The 15215-nt window shown below is 46.9% G+C and overlaps 1 protein-coding gene across 2 annotated transcripts in view; it reads right to left on the reverse strand.

The window, feature by feature from the left end:
• The window catches only part of LOC135251025 (G patch domain-containing protein 2-like), a 36755-nt gene extending 23177 nt beyond the window's left edge, over nucleotides 1–13578 (reverse strand). The window contains exons 1-5 of one of the 2 annotated variants that reach the window (XM_064327976.1): nucleotides 13477–13578; nucleotides 11584–12270; nucleotides 3309–3370; nucleotides 1065–1241; nucleotides 476–555 (exon numbers count right to left, since the gene is read on the reverse strand). In XM_064327976.1, the coding sequence (XP_064184046.1) occupies nucleotides 476–555; nucleotides 1065–1241; nucleotides 3309–3370; nucleotides 11584–12251 (987 nt within the window). In that variant the 5' untranslated portion in view covers nucleotides 12252–12270; nucleotides 13477–13578. The other variant, XM_064327985.1, reaches the window with a different exon arrangement.
• Between the last annotated feature and the right edge of the window lie 1637 nt (nucleotides 13579–15215).

Below are 15215 nucleotides of genomic sequence, written 5' to 3' on the forward strand. Positions count from 1 at the left end.
AAGGGCCGTGGTGTGGAATTAAACCAAAGCGATTTGCACAAGGTTTGAGTCTCGCCCTATGGACTGCATACACACACCCGCCTGACAGGCAGCAAGTACACCAGTGAAGACAGCAAACATTTTAGAGTTCTGTTTCAATGCACTCTAAATGGAAAAAATGCAGCAATACTGTTCAGAACTAGCAAAAAGTTAACTTTTGAATAAAAATTAAATCAAATAAATTCAAATTAAATAGAAACTTTTAATTTGTGCTATGTTCAATATGAAGCTATAAGGCAGGTTTTGTCACGGATGTCTTTGGTCACTTAGTTTGTACAGGACATAGTCAGGTCAGTACATGCTGGGTGGATCAGACAGGTGTACTGTCTAATACGAAAGGGAAACCCAGGGCACAGGTTCAGATTTGGTTTGACTGGCACAGTCACTGGGGTCTGAGGTGGGTGAAGGCTGGCGAGTACCCGCTGTGCCCCCTCACCTTGCCAGGTAGCCTCCTCCTGCCCTTCCTGATGCAGCGGGCGGCCACTCCGGGCAGGCGGTTCAGACGGGCGTGGTACCCTGTGAAGGGGAGACGGCGCTCAGTTACTGTAACAGAGACAATGCATGTGGAGGCCAAAGGAAGGCTTCCCACGCAAATTACACCAATAGCCACCACAGTTAAATATGACTAGCTTCTATTTTGCACTGGATTTACTGTACTTATGATATACTGTGACCAGTTACCTTACATTGACCAATCGGGCAACAACGCTTTCAGTTTTTGCTTTTGCAAGCAAGTGAAATGTTCTCTCCGAAACGCACCGAGGTGAGGGTTTTGATTGCAAACATTTAGGGGCCAGGTCTCCAGATGCTGATTAATGCTATATTTGGTTGCCTACATTACAGACAACTTCAAAATTACCACCAATCAGGCAGTCAGTGAGACTGGAAGTTTGCTGTCGCTGGAATCATAACCTTTTGTGTGGGAGGGCTTCAGTATGCTGATTGTTAATCACAAAACTGCCGCGGACATGAGTTGAAGTGGCGAGTATGGAGTCGGGGTTTTTTCTCGGCGGGGGAGAGCTCACCTCTCTGGGAGGGCCGGGCCGGCTGCAGGAAGGTGGGGGAGGAGAGCTTGTCCAGGCCCGACTCCAGCACCTCCAGCTCGGGCTGAGCGTCGGCGTCCCAGCCCGAGAGCAGGCCGGGGACCCCCATGCCCGGGCCGCACTCGCCCTCGAAGAACCAGTCGCTCTGCTCGTCGTCGCCTGCGATCAGACACAGCCCAAACGTGAGCGAGACACTTCCCCCCCACCCCCCACCCCCCCCAAAACCCACCCCGCCCCAACCTCCCTCTGTCCCAGCAGACCACAGGCCTCCCACAGAGGGCAGAGCGTTTATGAACGCAGGAGCGGGGGCCCTGTGAATTAACGCTTCCCCAAAAGAGCGAGTTACAAGACCTCCGCCGACCGTTAAGATTTACAGCTCCAAATGGGACTGGCTTCCAACGGCACAAACGGCAGTAACTGAAAAAGCCATTCAACTGCGTCTCCTTCAGTTTCTGTCTGAGCTACTTTGTACAACACAAAGGCCACATGAAGGTGACGGACCTCAAATAACACCAAACATTCTGGGACCCCGCTGACCCCAAACCTGGTTTTACTCACTGCCATGTAAATCTGTGCATTCAAATCTCGATTCTTTTATTGTGTCCAGAGAGTCCGCGTAATCGGTCTGGACACAGACAGACACACTAATTTTTATATATAATCTGAGCAGGCTTGTAGTAGACACCTACGATAAGATTGGCCCATCCGTGTATTATTTAGACCAATGGGCTTGCAGCGTGCGCTTTTAAACGATGCCTGTGGACAAGCGGAGTATCTCCGCGCTGCTACTGCTAAGAGCGCTTCATCCACACAAAGGAGCGCCATCGGAGGCCGGGTGAGCGCGCACATTTCTCAGCTCCTCGGCGAGGCCATCTGTTATCCGTGATGCATCATTTAACGCGCCACTACCCGGGTCGTAAAAAGCCAGCGATTTTTAGAAAGTAAGCTCTATTTACATGCGCAGCTGCCAGCTCGGAGACGCAGAGCACCTCCGAGGTCACGCGGAAGGCTCCTAGATGCCAGCGGGGTCGCGTTCGGAGGCCTTCCACACCGAAGGGAAGGCTGCTCCAGCCATACAGCAACCTGTCAAAAGAAGGCTGAATTTCCTGTGCTGTACAGCACGGACCAGCACGGACCAAAAAGGTACATTCAATCTCCCCAAAGTGTATACTACTGCAGTTCTGAAACGGAGGCTCGTAGCTGTATCTGGCTCTGCGGCGTTACCGAGACCCAACGAAAAGCCTCCTCTGTCCCGCCACACCCCTACCCCACCCCCCGCTTTGCCACCGCACGCCCCCCGTTCCCCGAAGACGTCCTCTCCGCAGACCTGTCAGTCACCCGGGCGGGCAGGCCATGCCTCTCACAGTCAAGGTGTAGTGACAACTGTTAAATCAGAGCTTGCCTGGCGCCGCTACGGCTAATGAGATTAGCCGAGCCTTCAGCGCTCATTAACACAACCTGACAACCCCTCATTAGGGCCGTCTGGATCCCGCTTACACCCTCCCATTGTACCAAAAAACCTCCGCGCCTCGCCCCTTTCAGAGAGCGGCGCCCACCGGCCCTCTATCCCGAGAACACAGAGCGCCCTGCAGAAGCACGCCCCCCCCCCCTCCTCCGACCCCCCCACCCCCCAATAACTGTCATTCTCAACTGTGATGACTGGTGTAGTGGCTTATTATTTACAAAGTGTTAGCTCGTTAGCAGTCTTCATTGAGAACACATTAGGAAAAAAACACAGGGATCAGACTGTTTAACACTATAATTGAATTGTGTTCATTTGCATTTTTTGCATTTAAAATGGTTTCACGGATCAGCTAATTGAATTCTGTTTTCAAATTAGGGAGCATATTACATGTTATCCATTATCTGTTTTTTCTTTCTCACAAAAGCCACGCAATGTCTTCTTTTCTGTTACCCATGCTCTATTTTAACATCTGTGTATGGTATACTTAAAATCTAAAAAAAAAAACATATCAATGAAATCAAAAACAAACATGTAGAAAATTCCAGTGATATATTTTTGCCATTTATGTTCACTGATACATCATGTTCTGTAGATTGCATGTAATGTAAGTGTAGCACAATGTAATGCTCAGCAGAAATAATTACATTTGAATGAAAAATGAACTAAAGTCTACACTCATTTAGTACCCTAAAATTACTTATTATCATACAGTATGAGATGGGACTTTGATTTCTTGTACGAAACTATTCAGTCATAGTTACCTTGCCTCCCCTCGTCGTTTGTGAAAAGCCCGGGATCACTGCTACATACACTGCTGGTTTCACTAAAATAAGAAAAAATAAAATTAGTCTTTTCATTTCTGGTTAGGATCCTCCTGAATTCAGACCACAAGTCTTTCTCTCAAAGCAAAAAAAAAAAAAAAAAGTATTTTGAAATACATTTCAGCCCCGTCAATTATCGGTCAAATGATTTACACCTTCACATGACACAAAATTACAGTTTCATGGCTGTGACCTTTTCAAAAGCATGCAAAAAATAAAGGTTAGAGAGCAATTTCTGGTACCGTGATCTACAAAGGAGGCAGAGTGGATAATTTGTGGGAATATGGGTAAGAAATAACTCAATAAAACGCCCATCTTTTCACTCCATAAAAACCGCTCTACTGCGGGGGAAAAAAACAGACATTTGTGCTTCTTGGCCAGACGTCTTTCTGCCAAAGGACGTGTTCAGCAGACTCAAGTACAGATAACGGACTAGGCACGGGCCGCAGCACGCAGGTCTCAGACACAAACACAGGAGCATGAATGGAGCTGGGATCGAAGCTTCCGAGCGACGTTCCCAGGCCTAATTGAATCTCCGCTGCTGTCAGGTCCAATCTAATCCACGTCCTGTTTCGGCAGACGTCAGGGGCGAGACAGATTTCCTTCGCCGTCCCTCCTTATGCTGCTGCGAGCCGGCCGCTGAGCGGGGGCCCGCGGACGTGCCCCCCGCCCCGGTCCCCACCACACGACAACTGGACAGCATCTGTTCCAGAGGATGTTTCAAGCTGGCAACCCCACCACCCCCATCCCCCCATCCCCTGTCCCCCATCCTCCACCCTCTCTCTGCCTGGGGGGGGGGGGGAGCCTCACAGTGACACCAGGCTCCCTGCTTACACTCGCTCAATGGCAAATACTACCCCACAACTGAGGTTGGGGAGGGGGAACCATCTACCTAACACACAGCGAGACTTTTAAAAATAAGGCAAATAAGCTTCCTCCTCCGACATTCTTGCATCAGGGTTTTTGTCCCTGGCGCACGCGGATCGCGTTCTGAGGCGATCGACGGCTGACGTCGCGCGCGCTTTTGATGGACACACCGCTTGGCGGAGCGGAGACGTTTGAGGATCCCCTGCCTGCTGGGTGAATGAGAATAAGAGAGAGTGACTTTCCCCTGGGTGCTTCCTCTATAGTACTGAGGTAGTTTAGGACGGTATTGAGAAGCCGCGACAAACTGCAAGTTAACAGTTACCAGAGCGCACACCAGCCATACTGGCAAAAGAGAAAAGTGTGTTCCCCCCCCCCCCACGCACAGAGGGAGAAAAAAGGGGGCTTCTGGGACAAAACAAACTGAAGTGTATCTGCTCCAGGAGGACTTTTCAAAAAAGTCAACTTCACTCACAAGTAGAGAAGCAGAGAGGATGACTTCTCTACACCAGGAGAGATGGGTATTAGAAAACTTATTTTCATGCCAGAGCTTGCAAGAATCTGAGGGAGGTCTGTTATCCTCACTTCCTCTGTAAAACTTTATTTCAAAAGGGAGTTTATAGGTCTTTCATAAGCGATCCCTACTTTATGAAATTATTCAGTTAATATTTGTAATATTTTTATGTTGTTAATGCACAGATTTGATTCCAGCAGCATTTTTTATGCACGCCCAGTTTGTAACCCATAATTCAGCACAATATGAGTACGCCAACTTAACTTAGTCAAGTAAAAGCCCATGAATTTTAAAATATCCGCACAGCAGTGGGAGTCAAACTATAGAAGCAAAAGTACTGGAAATGAATGTGAATTAAATTTTTTTAAATACTTTCTATGTTCAGAATTAACCAAGTTCATTCAATCCACTATACTTTTAAAAGCTTGTACAGCAACACCAATGCTGTACCATACTGGAGGAAACCACCATTCCCAAGGAATCAGAAGAAAAAGAGGTGAAAAACTATATCATTTATATAACTTATGTGAATACTACAATATGTTATACTTTAGATTATATACTCTCACCTGCGAACTAAATCCACCTTTAATGAAGCTGCTCCAAAACACTTGTAGGACAGCACTCTAACACTGTTAGCATTGTAAATCAGAAGTCGCGCTAAGATTTGCATTGTAAATCAGAACCTGTGTTAAGATTCTACCGACCTGTACATCGCATCATTAATGTTCAATGTAGCGAGGTAGCAGTGCCACAAAGCATTCACAGAAGCCAGTTTTGCATTGATAACCATCATCGAGCAACAAAACAGTAATTTTTACAAGAGTCTGCTGTCAAGTGGTTTAAATTACTTTTCAAGCCACTTAGCGACTTCAGATTGTTATATTTCTGCTGTCATGCACATTTGCTTGAAGAATTAGCAATAGCCGCTCATTTACTGATTTAATATCCCTTAAATTCTGCAAATTTAATTTAGCTGGACAACTGCATCCGATTTCTAGCGCATTAAGAACTTGCCCTCAGATTACAGCTGAGTGTTCAGTGTTTATCATCTTGTTGCGATGCAACTGTATGTACATTCCTGGACACACTGCAGCCCGCCTCCTGGTTTATGGTACTGACCTTGTTGACCGCGATGGAAAAAAAACAAGAGCGCATCTGATAGGTCAGATGTGCGCTAACGCGTTGCATCGCCATATTGCCCGAGCATGCTGGTGACGTGAGGCTCAGACCGCCAGCCTGCGTTAACCCCCCACCCCCCATACCGCCGCCACCACCACCACCTCCGAACCCCACCCCCCCCCCCCGCCAGATGGTTCCACGCTGTCGCCCCCCTTGCCCCTGAGAAGCAGATGTGAAAAGGGCTAAGACAGGCACAGCAAGTCTCCAGGGAGTCAGCTGGGAGACGCCCCCACCCCCCACCCCACCCCCCTCCCTCCCACTCCCTTCCCGCTGCCCCGCCCCCCGGACACCGCTCAGCTGTCCGCCCACCTCTGGAAGCGGGGGGCGGCTTGTCTGGAGGCTCGCTAACACACCGCTCCCTTTATAAAGCCCTATTAGGCAGGAAGAGAGCGTCCAACACGCCGCCCAGCACACACGCTTCATACGACGAGCGCTAATCGCCCCCGCTACACACTGCTGTTCCTGCCTCAAGCCCGCATTTCTCTTGCTCAAATTGGTTTTGCGTTTTGTGTATTTTATTTATTATATTTTTTTTTTTTTGGGGGGGGGGGCTTCTAGACACATTCAGAATTCAGTTTTTTCCATGTAAAAACTACTGCCACAATATACTTTCTGCGCAATGTTACTGTTAGTCAAAAGAAGTAACAAGTAACGTCAAGTAACATGGAATCTGATGCACTGCTTTCTGGGGAGAGACTAGCCAGCGCACACGTACAACCTACCCTACAGCTTTCCCGAGGTGTTTCTTTGTTGAGAAATGTGTGCGGATCTCTTAGGGAGCGCTTGCGCTATGTTTGAAAACGAATAATAGGTATAAACAATTAATTAGAGACACAAATGAATTATTAATCCATCTTAAAGGTGCAGCGTGATGCTGGTGACAGCGACTCTCTGCCAACGTGAAACCGATTCCATTAAGCTCGGTCTAATGAATGCGGTGAATAATTGAAACAAGCAATTTTCCTGTGAGTCTTTAACAGTCGATAAACTTTTCTCTTTGTCTGCCTGAACCTCTCTTTGAAAGCCTGGCAGCCAATTTTCCCGAACTGGCATGCATTACATGACACTAAAAAGTGTTGTTTGATGCTATAAATACATTCAATGGAATTTAAATCGTTTCTTGCAAACTAAAATTAAGCAAAAAATTTTTTTTAATAAAAATTAAATTGAATAAACCACCTACATCCTATTTTTATAAAGCCTAATACAGATGACAAAGATAATCATGCAGAGATAGAATTTTTTAGAAAAATACTTGCTTTTAAGATTTGCTTTTATCTGACATATATAATACAGCTATTCTGTTGCATAAAAAATGCTGTATTCATGTCATATCAAATAAATAAGACTGCAATTACTTTTTGAGTGCAAGCCTAAATACTTAATTGCTTTTGACAACCTGTGCTATTTTTGGACCGGCTATAATAGTGTAACCATGCCACAGACCATATTAAACATTACCCCACTGATGAGAAATTCATCGGTGAATTCAGCGGGCTGATCTGGGCTTGAGCAAACAGGACGGCATCCCAGCTGACAGGAGACAGACCTCCCTGCGATTGGCGATTATCCGAGCGAGCGGGCGGCGGCGCGGTCCGAGCCCGAGAGGTGAACCGCACGCCGGGCCCGGATGACGACCGCTCGGCGGGAATATAATCCCGCGCCCCTGGGAGCGAGATTAAGCCACGGCAGGATTATCGGGCGATTTACCGAACCTCCGCTCATTCGAGCCTCAGAATAAAGAGGTCGCGGGGAACCGAGGGGGGGGGGGGGACGGGACGGGACGGGACGGGGGGTGGCAAGGCGCCGATAACAAAGGAGATGCAGTTTTCTTCAAACAAGCCAGCCCAGCCGAAATCCAGGCCCACTTCCATGGGTGCCCCTGATTAAAAGGCTATTCCAACCCTCCCCGAGCTCCGGTAATTGGATTAGTCTCAGAGCTTTACTAAATGAACTTCAGCACTCAGATTTTCCCCAAACTAACATAGTTTCCAAATTACAAAGTAAAGAGTGCAGGGGAGAGGGGGGGAGTAAGGGGCGGAAGAAAAAAACGGGAGTTGGCAGGGAGACAGGGAGAAAGGTGTACGAGCAGAGCGGCTTTTTCGGGGTTGGAAGGGCCGTCGTCGCCCACGGCGACGCGGAGGGGGAGAGGACCTGCTCTCTCTGTGTCTCCGCCACAGGTGAGCCCCCCGCTCGTACCCGAGCCGAACGGCAGGCCGCCGCCGGGCCTGCGCGGGCCCAATCAAGGACGCGGAGCCCAGCTGGAGCCGCCAGCATCTGCTCGCTGCGCACTTGGCTTGGCACGAAGGGAGGCCCGTCCGCGCACGCACCTCGACCTTGAGGCCAGAGGCGTTTAAAAGGTTAGCCGCATAATAGGCGGGGGTTAACGGAAGGAACGGGGGCCGTTTGCATTTCGGCGATTAGGAGGCGTTCTAAGAAAGAAACGCAGACCGATCGGCTTCAAAGCGGGAAAGGCCGAACCGATCACAGCATTCCTGAAGTCTAAACACAACTACATTACCACGTCAACAGCCCCCCCCCCCCCCCCTCTGCTTTAGCGCACTATTTCTTTTTTAGCTCCGCGAGGACTTAACCCAGTGATTCTGCGGCGGCGGCCGCGCGGGCCGGGGAGCATTTAAAATGTAGCGTTTTGTAAGTGAAAAATGATTGACAGCGCGCTACGCCGTTTCCATTTATTTCTTCTCTGGAGCTCTTTTCTGTCAGAACGGGTATTGATTTTTCCATAAAATAAGAAAACAAGTGTCGTTGAGGGGCCACAGAGGTCAGCACAAATTAAACCAGAAGATGTACAGCCTTCTGTCTCCCCATCGTTGGTTACAGTAGACCGGTTTTCTTTCTCTTTTTTCCCCCCGCTTTTGTTCCTTAAATGGTCCGAGAGATAATAAGATCATCAAGGAGAACATGCCACAGCACCGGAAGGTATGTAGAGGGGGGATGTCGGGGGGGGGGGAGGGGGGGATCTGGGACCAAGGATTGTACCACGCTCTGTAGAGGGAACTCCAGCCTTTTGACACACGAAACACACAATGGAAAAGTTGTTTCAGGTTGCCAGATGTTTCCTAATGTGGCAAGACGTCGTGCCACCTGCAAGAAAACTTGGCATGGCCTTCAGAGGTTCTGCCCTCATAAAACACACTAAATTACATAAACTTCTGAGGTTGTATCAGGTAGGAGTGTACCACTCTTCCTTTGAACAAAAAACCCCACAAACTAAAATGACATAGAAATAAATAAATAACAAATTAGGTATTTTTTATAAAGAAAAAATGGAACTTTCCATTGTCATCAGAAATGGAATGGATTAATGGCTCAAGGCATTCTCTTCTGGAGGTCGATTAGGAAGTGTAGCTCCTACAAAAGAACTCATTGGTCCAATGCTAACGTGCACTGGACCAACGTGTACGGTTCATTTAGTTCCCAGAAGCCAACTGTGATTACGATCATCACAGCTTCTCGTATTATTAAACGTCCGTATCTTTCCGATTTCCCCTAACAAAGCTGGATATACAGCATTAAATGAACAGCACTGCAGCGTGTTGTAATAAAAAACACACTATACATCCCCATTTAGCACAGAGGTAATTACCATTGCAATTACGGTGACACCTCGTTCTAGTGATGAACAGTGACTGCGGCGTACCCCCTTGGAGCGGGATACACAGATCCGCGGTGCGCTAAGGACAAGTGGTCTTTCCCGCTAACGTGGCGACCGTCGCGCGGAATGCGTCCCCCGCTGGCTACCAGGACGCCAGGAACAGACGCGCACCGATTCGCGGAGCGCAAAACCCTAATTATCCGGGACGTGCGAAACTGAACTTCATTTCAGAACCAATCAATAAGGCTCAAAAAGTGATTATTTATCACAATGTCTCTGAAAAGGAAATAATGAGACCGACTGGTGCCTTAAGGCCATTCTTTTATATTTTCCTTCTTATTGAATAGCTCCGCTGAGAAGATGAATACAAGAAGATAAAATCATTCATTTTTAATGTCAGTCAGATGCTACGAGGTAAGTAGAGCCAATGTTATATGCCTTGTAATAAATGGAGCCATATTGCATATTGACAATAAGATTTAGGTGGCCTGTGTAGATAATTTCATGCCTTCTTGTTTAATTGCCTCAGTACATGTCTGGTTATGTCCATGACTTTTATACCAGGGGCTGAGCCGACTGGGTAACTTAAACAGACAGGGGGGTTTCTAAGTAGTTAACCGAGCATCAGAAATTAATTAGCATTTAAGAGAGCGCCCAAGATATTGATGATTCATGTCAAGTAATGATGCATGCCAGGTTACAACCTGTGGCTCAGTCTTAGATAATGTGTTGCTCAAACACAACAGAGAGAGGGGAAATGGTTTCTTGGCTCAGTTGTGCACACTGGAGGCAGAACTTGTGACTACTTTTGGCTGGAGCTGCAGTCAGCAGATTTGGGGTGAAGCCCAGTATGCACTGATAAATGGGAGATCTCTGAGGAAAACTCCTGGCAGGTGTACTGAAGGACCAGTAGGGGGCAGTCTTCCCTCTAGCCCAGGGGTGGGCAATTCTGGTCCAGGAGGGCTGCTGGTGTGTATGCAGGTTTTTGTTTCCACCAATTACTCTGGCTAAATGAGATAATTGGCTGTATACACCAACACTGGTTCTCTCTTAGATTAGATCACAGTGAAATGTTTTCATACAGGGACACAAGAAGTCTTCGGCTGTCATTCATGTGCGTATCAAGAAATGTAGCTAAAATGTCAGGTGGCACAAATTTTAGGGCTAATTAAGTAATTAAAACCAGATATTGGCATGAAAACCAAAAATAGATACAGCCCTTGTTGCTCGCTGCACAACACCTCTGCATAGCAAATGTGACTTTTTTTTTTTTTTTTTTGCTTGTTTTGGGTTTTTTGATTGAGATGCCATTTTTATTTTTTCATGACATTTTAAACTGAGGTCCTGCTCTATTTTGATATTCAAAGACCCTTTGACCCTCATCACAGTAGAGAGTTTCCCTTGGTCCAAATTCTCAATCTAGTCAGAATCATCTGCCAGGGTAATTGATTTAAACAGATTCTTCCTGCTCCACCTCACCTGATGCCTAGCAAACATTCCAGAGCAAAACAGCTGTGAGCCATCAATACATCAGTCCTACAGATTGGTGCAGGTCAGGTCACGACCCTTTAATCCAAGTGCTTTGACATCCATGAAAGATACTGCAGTACTGAATTGAAATTAGAATTCTATTATTATTAGACATAGAAGCAGTGCTATTATAATGACAACCGAAAGACTTCAGAGTGCAGCCAGACTCTTGCATTGATAGTTTAAAGAAAATTGGCACCATATATCAATCACATTGCCATGTCTTGTGTATGCCAGTTTCACGTAAATGCATGCCTCCTTACATATCATATTAGTCTGACAGCACACCAAGTTTGAATAACTAAACTGAATTCAGGGTTTGTCACTTTTTTTGGAAGACTAGAACATGTAGATATCAAGTAGGTAATGTTTTCATGGGACTTTGCCAACTTTTTTCATTTGAAGCCAAGATAAGACTGTAGCAAAACTAATCTCAAAATCGTGTGCGTTCACTGGAGGATGCTGGTTTGCCTGAAACCCCGGCGCAGTAGATGAAAAGGCAACGTTACCATTCGGACATGTTCTCATCCGAGGCCTCTCTCTGGTCCTTGGCTTCGAACATGATCTTGTCCTTCCAGCACTCCTCGGACATGAGCCCCGCGCCGCCGGCCCCCGCGTCGCGGCCGGCGCCCGCCCAGGGCCCCGCCCCCTTCTTCAGCTTGGACAGCCGCTGCTTCTTGGCCGACTTGCCCACGCGCTCGCCGTCCAGCTCGGACACCTTGAGCTTCTGCTGCAGGCTGACCATCACGTCCGAGGTCATGCGCTTGACCTTGCGGCGCCGGCGGAGCGGCCGCCCCGGCGTGTTCTCGGTGAAGGAGTCCGACTCGGGCCACGAGTGCTGCTTGGTCTTGAGGGAGGCGGTGCCGGAGGTGAAGGAGGGCCGGCGCTTGGCCACCATCATGTCGTCCGAGTCGCTGAAGTTGGCGGCGGCGGCGGCGTTCTCGCGGCAGTCCTTGGCCGCCTCGTCCAGGCTGGACTCGGACGCCTCGCTCAGGCAGCGCCCGTGCTCCAGCGGGTGGAGGGAGGAGTCGCAGCGGCGCTTGCGTCCCCGCCTGCGGCGGATCTGCCGGCGCTGCTGCAGCGGGCTCAGCACCATCTCCTCCCACAGCTCCTCCAGCTTGTTCTGCTCCGAGGTCTGCTCCAGCGCCGACGCCAGGTCATGCACCAACTCGTCCATCGCGCTGCCGCCCGCCCACCTGCAGGGGGAGATGTGGAGCAGGACCACGTTTAGGCAGATAAGTGCGGCCTGTCTGCTGGAATGACACTTCCGTGTCCTCACTATTGTACTGTGCGCCAAAAAAGAGGACAGGTGTGTTGGGTGCCACAGGAGAGAATGAAAATTAAGCATACTTCTTGAAAAAACTCTTTGTTAGTGATGAACACACAAAACCCAATGTGATTCAATCATATTTACCAATGTTTTTCAGCACTGAAAGAGGGAGAACTGGTTAAAGATGATAAACTCACACCAGAAGACACATTACTCTATGTGCAAACTACCACCTCATAACAAATGTGCAATAATTTTATATTTGTCCACGATATCGCTAACTATTCTATCTTTTGGTAGACACCTTCATTAACATGTCGCTTGTTATTTTTTTAATATCGATTCACAATCAATCTCTACCACGCATCTCTCACGGTAGCTAAGCAAGTTTGCAACCGGTTTAGCATGAAATAATGAAATACTTCATCATGCAAAAGAGAGTGAGCGAATATACTAGGTTTATAGCCAGCCAGTTAATATGGTGTTAACCATGATTCTGTTATGTCAATGGCGCCGCTTTATACAATGTTGTCAGGCGTGTTTGTTTTCAGTGACACAACACAGCGAAGGGTTAAAAGAACGGCCCAAAAACAACACAATCTCATTGACAATCTATAAGGCTCTCGTTCTACAGTTACCACCTAAATCAATAGTTATTTTTTTTTAAATAAGAACGTCATTTGCTGGGCAGAGCCAATAAACAATAATAGATGGACTGTTTGGAAAATGCACTATCGATTGTAAGGGTCATTGTTATCACTTCAGTCTGACGTTGGCTAGCGTTATTATTGAAGTCTACAGACTATGCGGTATTACCCGGTGTAGATTTAATTGATAAAACAAGCTATCAGTTAACAAACTGAATTTCAAATTAGTTCTAATATCTTTCTCCATCCTCTCTGACCTCAAGTGACATGATGTATTCTCGCTAGTAAGCTAGCAAGCTAGTTAGCTTTGCGAAACATAAGGAAGCACTTACTCTAGCCACTGGTCATCTGCATTTCATGCAGTCTAATAACGTTTTATATTACTCGCCCTATCTTGGATAGTTAATCCGTCGATCCATCTAGCTACCTCCGTCTGCCAAATAACCAACGTTATCCACGTTTGCTACTGTTATTTCAAAACTCACCAGCCGCAGTTCCTGCTTGTTTTGTTTTCGTAGCTGAAGACCTTACGTATTTCCGCCCCGCAGTGAAAATAATTTATGTATTTCCGCCCCTCTGGCAGCAGCCGCGGACAGCTTCTTTATGATTTGCCTTTTGAAATGGACGTAGCGGTACAAGGCCATTACTTTGATATACAGATGAGATAAGTATGTTTTTTTTCGCAATTACACATTTCTAAACGGAATGCAAGCTCCACTACTGTTTTATTAATGTTCATGATTTTGTCCATATCTTATATTTTACCATTTATTATTAGGGGTCCAAGCAGCGAAGCTGGTGGAACCCTATTGTATCTGTTAGGATTATTATTCTTATTTTTCTCCGCTAAAAGTGTCTGAGGCTCAGCACCCATAAGTCCTGGAGCAACCAAATTTGGCAGGTGGGTTCCTATGGCCCCCCACTACTCAGGCACTAAAAAGCACGCAAGTCAGCCAGATGGTGGCGCTATAACAAAGGGTAACGCGTAAAAGCCCATAACGCCCACACCATAAGTTAGATGAACACAAAACTTCATCGACCTATGCATCTGAACGTGCTCTACAACTTTGCCATTGGCCCCACCTATGTCCGCCATATTGTTTGCCCGCCATTTAGACTTTTTAGTTGGGGCGTGGCAGTTTTCTCCTCAAAAATGTCTGAGGCTCAGCAACCATAAGCTGTAGACCAACCAAATTTGGTAGGTGGGTTCCTATGGCACCCCACTACCCAGGCACTAAAAATCACCTATGTCGGCCAGATGGTGGCGCTATAACAAAGGATCATAGTTTAAAAGGTCATAACTCCCACACCGTAAGTCAGATCAACACAAAACTTAATCGACTGATGCATCTGAATGTGCTCTACAACTTTCCTATTGGGAGCACCTATGTCCGCCATATGGTTTGCACACCATTTGGACTTTTTCATTAGGTGGGGTGCGGAAAAGCTGGAGCTCCAAATCCAAACGACTACGACATCGAGTAAACTTCTTTACGGCAAGCGACAACCATGGCGACGCTAGTTTTTATCAGTGAAAGCACGGTCTGACACTGCCACCTAGCGTGCATGCTAAGATCGGCTACCCAAAGTTTCTTAGTAAAAGCTTTCTGAGAGGATGAATAATTACTTTTATTTGGCATGGATCCATTTGAAGACAGTATCGGGTCAGTTCGTTTAGTCTTTGAATCTGTCATTATGCTGAGAAACAGCTAAACCATTTTATTTATTGGTTGTGAGTTTCTGTGAAAACGCGCGAAAACACGCTGGTCTAATGAAACAATGACGGTAGCCTAATACATATATTGTCCGCTTCGTTCCGTTGCTATCATAACATAATGACCTACAGCTGCAGTTTCTCGCTGCATTTACTAATATTGAATATAAACAAAAGACGCAATTTATGCTGTAAATCGTATCCTCAATTTAATCTCTAAATCGACTGTAAATTTAGGGTTGTAACTAGGTAGTTGTTTCGTAGGTGATTTAACTCGTCTTAACTATTGCCATAGGGTCTAGTTTTTATCAGTGAGGGGACGGTCTGACCGTCGGAAGCATTGGAAGACAGTACCGGGTGAGTTCGTTTAGTCTTTGAATCTGTCATTATGCTGAGAAACAGCTAAACCATTTTATTGATAGGTTCTGAGTTTCTGTGCAAACGCGCGAAAACACGCTGGTATTATGAAACAATGACGGTAGCCTAATACATATATAGTCCGCTTCGTTC

Source organism: Anguilla rostrata, chromosome 1, assembly GCF_018555375.3.
Source record: "Anguilla rostrata isolate EN2019 chromosome 1, ASM1855537v3, whole genome shotgun sequence".
Taxonomy (NCBI): domain Eukaryota; kingdom Metazoa; phylum Chordata; class Actinopteri; order Anguilliformes; family Anguillidae; genus Anguilla; species Anguilla rostrata.